The 8,604-nt window shown below is 40.0% G+C and overlaps 1 protein-coding gene across 1 annotated transcript; it reads left to right on the top strand.

Moving 5' to 3' along the window:
- The first annotated feature begins 1,211 nt into the window (after positions 1–1,211).
- Positions 1,212–1,931, top strand: LOC149836713 (uncharacterized). The gene has a single exon (XM_090007899.1). It carries the CDS (start codon positions 1,212–1,214, stop codon positions 1,929–1,931), a length of 720 nt encoding a protein of 239 aa, XP_089864025.1.
- Positions 1,932–8,604: the final 6,673 nt, after the last annotated feature.

The raw sequence follows: 8,604 nt of genomic DNA, 5'->3' as shown, positions 1-8,604 counted from the left end.
GGTAGTGCAGCTAAGCAAATGGATGTACCAGCATGTCCATGCTTCTTTAGCTTAGGGACGCAAACAGTTGGGATCTGGAACAGCTATATACAAGGAGATTTCGATCGGAATCAATCTAAAACAGCTAAAATTTGCAAAATCCTCGTCCTGGATCAGAACAGCTAGACGGACTGACTTGGTGATGGAGTCAAAGTAATAGCTAATGCTACTGCTGGCACATCAGTTCATATCGTATGAAACCAGTTTACCTGTTATATTCAATCCCCACGGTACATCTCGCTTGATGGAGATGTGTGCCCCATTCTCATAGTTTCCAAGTAAGATGCACAGTTCGCAAGTGCGATGTGCAGTGGAGATTGAATATAACCAATGATCGTATGACGTGGTTTACTTTCAATGCTATCTATCACTGCAACTGTAGAAATTTCAGACAACTTGTTCATGGGGCTCTGCTCATCTGGTAGGCCCGACTTGTGTACCTCACCAAGTTTAAAGAGCAACATGAGTTCAAAACCCACACGCATGCATCCTTTGCCACGAGATTGAAGCTGGGTGCATTCATTGGTACGCGAAGTCTGATCAAGTGCAATCACATTGCACACTTTAGTGGAACCACTGCACCTGATCTGCTCAACATCTTCTGTTGGACCCACAACTGACGGGCTGTACCTCAAAGATGGAGGGGCACACCCAAAGTGTGCAGTGTGATAGCACCTGATCTGAGGCAAGGGGGACCTGCCGTTTTTACTCTAATGAGCTCGCGAGTGAGGTGGGTTTTTTTTTTTATTTTTTTATGACAATTTCTAGATTATCTTTAAAAAAAAAATTCCAGCAAGTGGGCGTTTTGGTAAATCTGATAGCAGTTTGTAAGAGTGACGCAACAAACTTGCGCTTGTGCTCAGTTATAGAATAGGAATGAGCCTAACCCAGGTGGAAGACAAGAGAGTTAATCAAAGGAGAGTAGTTAGTTTGAGGTGGGTGGTCACAAAGTGATCGACCACGGTGGCTTCCACTCCACGCTAGCAAGCACAAAGCAGAGAGCATTTTCGTATGGCTATCTTAATATGATTGCGTGGTTTGACGACGCGATCCACCCTTGCTGGCCATTACATGCTAGTGGTTCCTTTTACCTTTCCTCTTCCTCCCCTTTTCTCATTAGTATCACCCCTCACTCCCACCCACCAAATGCTTTCCCATCTACAGAGCAAGTCATGGAGAGAGATCGATCTAAGAGAGACGAATGGAGCGAGGGAGCCGTCTCGAGCCTACTCGACGCCTACGAAGCTAAGTGGGTCTTGCGCAACCGTGCCAAGCTCAAGGGCGAGGACTGGGAGGACGTCGCCCGGCAAGTCTCGGCGCGAGCCAACTCGACCAAGCCGCCGAAGACTCTAACACAGTGCAAGAACAAGATCGAGTCCATGAAGAAACGTTATCGTTATGAATGCAGCAATAACAACAACAATGGTGGTAGTAGCAACGTTTCTTGGCCTCTCTTTGATCGACTCGACTCGCTGTTGCGTTGCCGGTCGCCGGCTAGACCGCCTCTGCCTTCAACGCTGTTGCTGCTCGATCCGGGACCTTGTAGAGAGCAGGACGCAGCAGAGGATACTTGGCGAGAGGGGAGGAAGAAGAAGAGGAAGCAGGGATGGGAGGTTGCGAAGAGCATTCGGTGCTTGGCGGAGGCGATGGTGAGATCGGAGGAGGTGAAGATGGAGATGATGAGGGAGGTGGAGCGGGCAAGGGCGGAGGCGGAGGCACAGCGCCGGGAGATGGAGCTCAGGAGGACTCAGATCATGGCCAGGACGCAGTTGAAGATTGCGAGGATGTTTGCAGGAAGGAAGCGAAAGGAGAGCAGGGGATCAGTTGATGACACGACTGCTGCTGTTGTATCTGTTGCTGCTACCGCTGCTGTGCATTGCTTGCTTCAGTAGTAACAACCCATCTGGAGGTTTTTTTTTCTTTTATTTTGTCCTTCTCAGTTTTCTCTTTCCTTGTCTTGATTGTAAATAGATAGAGGATGGAAATGCAAACTCTTTTATGTTCTCTGTCATGACAGTATATATACCGTTTTTTTCTGCTGGCCAAGCTAAAACTGGCCATATTACCCAACGCACATTGCACATTGGCAGGCTTTCGGTTGGTAAAGCCCTCGAGGTGACCCGGTTGGTAAGACCCTTGAGGTCCCCCTGTCCAGTGGGGAGTACACCCAGCTTAGACTTTGCCGCAAAGAATATGCCTCTCGTACGCTTTAAACTATGGTCGACCCATGTCAGGTGACAAACTACATAATCCTATTCGCTAAAATGCAATTTATCTGTAGCTACTTCCGTCGCTAATATGTGACAGATTAGCGACGGATTTAGTTTTGCGATGAATTATATTTCGTCGCTAATCCGTCGCTAAATTAACGACGACATCATCAACTGAATATAATTCATCGCAAAATATCAAAAATTCATCACTGAATATTAGCGCCAGATATTATCCGTCGCTAAGCACACACAGAGAGAGAGAGAGAGAGAGACGCCCGTCAATGCATTTGGTGTGGAGGTTACGAGAAGAAAAGAGGGGGGGGGGGAGGGAAGAGGGAGAGATCGTGCCCTAAATAGGGCCTTTTATATCGCAAATTAGCGACAGATTAGCGATGGATAATTTTCGTCGTGAAATTCGTTGCTAATTTGTGACATATTGGTAAAAAAAATCGTCGGTAATCTGTGCTTATTTTGCGACAAATTTTGGGATGAAAAATTTTCGTCGCGAATCCATTGCTAATTAGCGATGGATTTTGCGATAAAAAAATTATGTCGCTAATTCTGTCACGAATTTCAATTTTGGCGACAACTAGTTTTCTTTAGGTAATCCGTCACAAATTTACGACGAAAAAAATTCATCGCAAATTTCCGTCGCTAATTAACGTTTTTCTTGTAGTGTAATCAGAAGGGGGAGGGGGGCTAATGGGCTGTCCTGGTGGAATATGGTTGCAGGCAAAGTTTTTCTCAAAACTAAATGCCTTACAAATGTGAAGTGGCAATACTTGTGAGACGAAGGATCAGGTGCAATGTGATTGCACACTTTTAGTGTGCTCTGATCACCCTCGATCTTTGGAATACAGTCTACTTGCAGCTGATCTTGTTAAAGTTACTTGCATCTTCTTGCTCATCACTTCATGCTGCTGATTCACGTACAGCTGGTTGATTAATTGAGGAGGAGAGTGTTGAATGGTTTAAAGAAAGACAACTTTATCTAATCTAGTGCTCGTTACCTTGCGTTGGGACGTTGCATGTTCAAAACCCAATGGTAAAGTTGTATAGCTGGTAGGGGTCTGCCTAACCCCCAGCTTGCCTTTCATAAAAAAAAACATGCACGTTATGTTACCATTTTCTTAGCATCACGGACGTGTTACAGTTTTTCACGTGTTGGCAAAGTGTACTGCAGGTTCACCTGGATTGGGTAGTTTTCGGCACGATCTGATCCACTGATCAGACCGAGTACTTGTCATGTCTTTGCTGGATCAGATCAGGTCATGCTGAACATGAGCGTTTTTGCTCATGCCCACATCGTGGCCATCCGATTTGCATTTTAAAAAGTTAAAAGTCAACAAAACCACGTGGCATTCATCCAAAATGCAAACAGACGGCCACGATATCGGCATGAGCAAAAACGCTCATGTTCAGCATGACCTGATCTGCTTCCGTGTTTGCTTGGTTGACATCTTCCCAGAAGTGTTTGTCCATGTGTCCTTGTTTGGATGAGACTATAAAATAAAATATGACAATAGGGATGATAGGATCCCAACTAGGTTGAAAATAGATCGGATATAATTGGATATCGATTGGAGTTCCACCACTTAATTCCAGATTTGGATCCTTAGGATAGGAACTGAAGTTGCATTAGGAATGGATTTGGATTCATTTGCTCATAGTATTTTAACGATTCAGATCATTTGGGTAAGATCTAATTTAGATTCGTATCAAAATCTGATCCGTTTGCTCTTTTTTTTTTTGTTTACATGTAAAGGGCTTGTTTTCACTCTTTTTTTCCTGGATCCTAGATTTGGACACCTTGTCTCGAATAAAATGTGATATTCTAGTTGCTGCTTAAATGACCAAAATATTGTGATATTTTCATTAAAATGTAGTTACCATGATTTTATCATGATATTTATGCTTTTATTTATGACTAAAACATGCTATTTTACTTTAAATATACTTTTATTCTTTTTACATTTTTAACATTTTAATTAATTTATTTTTTCTGATAAAAAAACCAGAAGACAAATTCTCCACCCATAGAATTAGTTAGGGCTGGGAAACAAGCCGAGTCGCTCATGATGGCTTGGCTCATGTTTGGCTTGTAAAGATCTCGTTCAAATTTGTAAAATAAGCTTCACAAGCTGAATATGAACAATAAATACTTGGCTCCACTCGACTTATAGAAGCTCATTAAATAGTAAGAAATAGATTTTACATGTATTTTTTTTACAATCCAATTTCTCCCAGCTTTAAAACAGCCTATTTTTTCTATAAATAAGCCAACACAAACTCAGCTCGTGTAACTCGGGCTCATCATGAGCTCGAACTTGGATGGACTCACCACAATAATAAGCCGAGCTTGAACACTTCAAGCTCGGTTGGTTTAGCTCATTTACCGGCCCTAGAAGCAGTGACAAGATTCACACTATGCATCAATTTTGCTTAACTGTGATTTTCACTGCTTAATCAAAAGTACTCGCGTCTGATATACCTAGACATCTACACTAACTTTTCACTATCTCAACCAATCTGTTTGGACCCGAAATCGGATTCCATCATTTGAAATAGAAATAGGATGGGTTTCATCATACATTCAATCCTAACCGTCCATCCATCGGAACCATTTAGCCATTGATTTGAGGGCTAAGATTGAATGTATGATGGAACCCATACTATTTCAAATGATAGGATACGTGTTAGTTTCAACCACAGAATGATCCAAATGTGCTGCACAAGTACCATAATTGTTTACTTTTGTTGGTCAAAAGGGTCTTTTACAATTCCATGTGAAAGCTAATGCAAGCCACAAATACAAAGCACCAATCCCCAGCTCTCGTTTATTTGCTGGGCCTCAAAAGGTAAATGCATTCCAATCCCAATCCCACCAGGGATTCTCCTAGCTTGGCTTCAAGAGCGTGTTTGATGGCACAGATAATAAGTCCACCGGTAATCAATTTCCCATGCTTTCAAGTGGGTCCCTCCTCTCGAGCACTATCAAATGCATGGATAATAAGTCGCAACTTCTGGCGTTTATGGGAACTTATTAATCCCACAAATGCAGAAAAATAGTCGGACCTCTTGGGGTCTGACTTTCTTTTCCGATGCAAAAGCAGGGCCGAGGGCCCCTGGCCCTCTATTAATCCAAAATTCATAGTTATTAGGTAGCAAAATGGATACCAAAAGTGATGCATGAAATGAAAACGGGTGTTAAAAAGTGGTACGAAGCATGAAGCAAGATTCGTTTCTGAAGCTTTTGTGAAAGCGTGTGAAAGCCATAAAAGAGAAATGCCAAAAAAATGAAAAACAAGTGAAAAAAACAATAATTAAATGAAAAACACAAAACAAAAGAGAGATGAGGAACAAACAAGAGGAAAACTAAGAAAAAAACGAGTAGAAAATGAAAGGGATGCAAGAGGAAACCAATTTGAGAAGCGAGTGAAAAGTATATTTCCAAAAAATGAGAAGCTAGTTAAGAGAAATGGAGAGTTTTCTACTTCAGAAACGCACTTTCCCTTTAAAGAGGCTGTTGTTGGTGTTAAGAATTTTAGACCTGCTCTGATCCATGTCCCGTTCCAAAAATATCTTTGGTGATCAGAGCCCAGCGTAAACCCATTTCGGGGTAAGGGGCGGGGATCCTACAATATGAACCTTGTAAGGCATGTCGTCATAAGGCGACTCTTGGGGGCCATTCCATCACTCACAAGTCTCTTAGGGAGACATGTCTCTTAGGGGATGAAGAAATTTCTCCCAGGACTGTGTCCCAAAAACTTGAACTCTTCATAACTATAAATACAATGAAAAGGGTATGGTACATAGATGATGAATCATATGAGGAATCATACAAGCATTCACAAAAACTAACAATTACAGTTATTAAAGGCATTCAAACATGTGAAATGGTTGAAAGTGTGGACTCCTTGGCGATTTTGAGCATAACAGCGACATCTTCACCCCATTGCAATTCTGCATCCGTGCATGAAGGTTTCTACATTGGTATCAAAGCAGGTTCGACAGATTCCTGACGGTGCCGAAAGCAGTCTTTGCATGCGGGCGTGTTGATGCAGAAATCGAATGCCGGTGACGGTAGCAACTCATCGCCAAAAAAAGGTGCATAAAGAAAAACAAAAAATCAAAATAAGAGGTCAATTTTTTTTTCTGATTTAGACAAATCGACGAACCAAGCATTCCCGATTTGCGTAAGAAAGAAAAAAAAAACAAAAACAGGAAGAGGGTTCGACCCTCTTCAGGTTTTTTGATTTTTCAGGGTAGAGAAAAGAAAAACCACCACCAATGGTGATCAAACACCAGTGGTGGCCCAGTCATTCTGACCCTCTCTCTCTCTCTCTGTGCATCAGATTTATGCATGCAGTGGCATACAGATAACAAAACGAAAAAAAAACACAGAAAAAAAGAAGAAGAAGGGGAATAGGGCCTTCACCTTGCCGGAGCCAGGGCATCACCGGACAGGCCGGAGGAGGTGGTCGTTCCTTACCGAAATATCGGGCACTGAGAAATCCGATGCCTCTCCAACAAAAGAAAAACAAAAAGAAAAAGAAAAAGGGGAACCCGCTTTAATGCATAAGCCCTTTTTATATTATATATTTATATAAATTTTAGTTTAAACCTAATTTTTTTTTGCAAATTTGAAAAAAGGGTTGGTTTTCCTTAAAAACAGGAATCAATATACCGACTTTTCTGAAATTACAGAAAAGTAGTTCCTTTCTTTTCTCTTAAACTCAGGAGATTTCATATATATATATATAGTTTGCTAAATAATTAAGAAAATACTACTGATCTTTTTTTAAATTAAAAAAAGCAGATTGAATCTTTCTGTTTAACTCAACTTTTTTTTGAGGTTTCTGTTTTCATTTTTGCTTAAAAAGGTTTTTGCTTTTATGAAAATTGCAGAAAAGTGGTTTATCTTTTCTGATAAACTCAAAAATTTCAAAAAGTGTAATGCTTTATTGAGTTTTTGCAGAACAGGGCCTCTAAACTTTTTTGATATTATAGAAAGAGAGTCAAAACTTTTTGTTTAACTCAGAAAGTTGCAAAAACAGGTTTCTATGATTTTTGTTTACACAAAACATCTCATATTACTTTTTGAAATTATAGAAAAGTGGTTTTGAGTTTTCGGAAACCACCTATTACTTATTTTTGTCAAATAGTGCTTAAATTTAATATTTTTGTGAATTTCTTGCATACTTAAAGACTATATTACAAGCAAAACTAGTTTAGAAGGATCAAAACTAGTTATATTTATAAATATTAGTTGAAATAAGCTTTATTAATTCTAATATTTGTTTATAATTAGGAATATTGCAAATCGAATAGTCATGACTGAGTTATCCAAAATCGAAAAACTCAATGGGACAAATTTTAGAATGTGGAGAAGGAAGATGGAATACCTATTAACACATGACAAGGCCATGTATGTATTGAATAATGTAAAATCTTCACTAACTGATAAATTGAGTGAAGAAGAGAAGAAATTTCATAATAAGTTTATCGAAGACGATCAACTTGCTCGAGTAATTTTCTAACATTTATGAAAGATGACCTCATTTGAGTGTTTGAAGACTTTGACACTGAAAAGGGAATGATGGAAGAAGTCAGAAAGAAGTATAACATGACTTCATAAACCCACATTCAACTTCTTCTAGAGCAATACAATTCATGCAGGATGAAAGAGTCAGACAACGTTGTCGATCATGTGAATCGAATGCTGATAATGGCTAAGGACTTAGCCATAGCTGAAAATGATATTCTCGAGCGCATGCAAATCTCTACCATACTAAATAGCCTTCCTCCAACTTAGAAGATGGTGTTAATTGTCATGAGATTAAATTAAAAAAGCCTTACTCTAACTAAGCTCTCTCTGCATTTAGCCATTGAACAAGAGCACATGTCAAAAGAAAAGAAGGGAGAAGTTATGAATATCCAAGAATCCTTTTCGGAAATCTCTCACAAGTTCAAGCTTAAAGGCACAATTTTCAAAAAATTTAAGAAGAATAAATTCAACAAGAAGTGTCCAGTGCAAACCAAACACTCTAAGACTGCAGGCAAAGGAGCATGTTTCTCTTTTGAAAAAGTTGGGCATTTCAAAAATAATTTTCTAAATAGAACCAAGAAAGAGAATCCAGGAAAGCAAGTAAAAAAAGAATGAGAATTATTATGCATTGTGCTTGAATCATTGATCGCATATAGTAATCTTTCAGGGTGGTGAATTGATTCAGGGGCAACGCGACATGTGCCTAAGACAAATGAAGGACTTGTGAAGATGAAAGAATTGAAGCCATGCGATCATAAGGTGTATATGAGAACTAACACCTATAGTGATGTGGTCAGAATAAGG

Source organism: Nuphar pumila, chromosome 5, assembly GCF_984573655.1.
Source record: "Nuphar pumila chromosome 5, dmNupPumi1.hap1.1, whole genome shotgun sequence".
In the NCBI taxonomy this organism is placed as follows: domain Eukaryota; kingdom Viridiplantae; phylum Streptophyta; class Magnoliopsida; order Nymphaeales; family Nymphaeaceae; genus Nuphar; species Nuphar pumila.
This window is presented reverse-complemented; position numbering and strand designations above follow the sequence as displayed.

Coding starts and splice junctions, on each gene's coding strand:
- LOC149836713 (XM_090007899.1), top strand. CDS start 1,212: ATGGAGAGAGATCGATCTAAGAGAGACGAATGGAGCGAGGGAGCCGTC.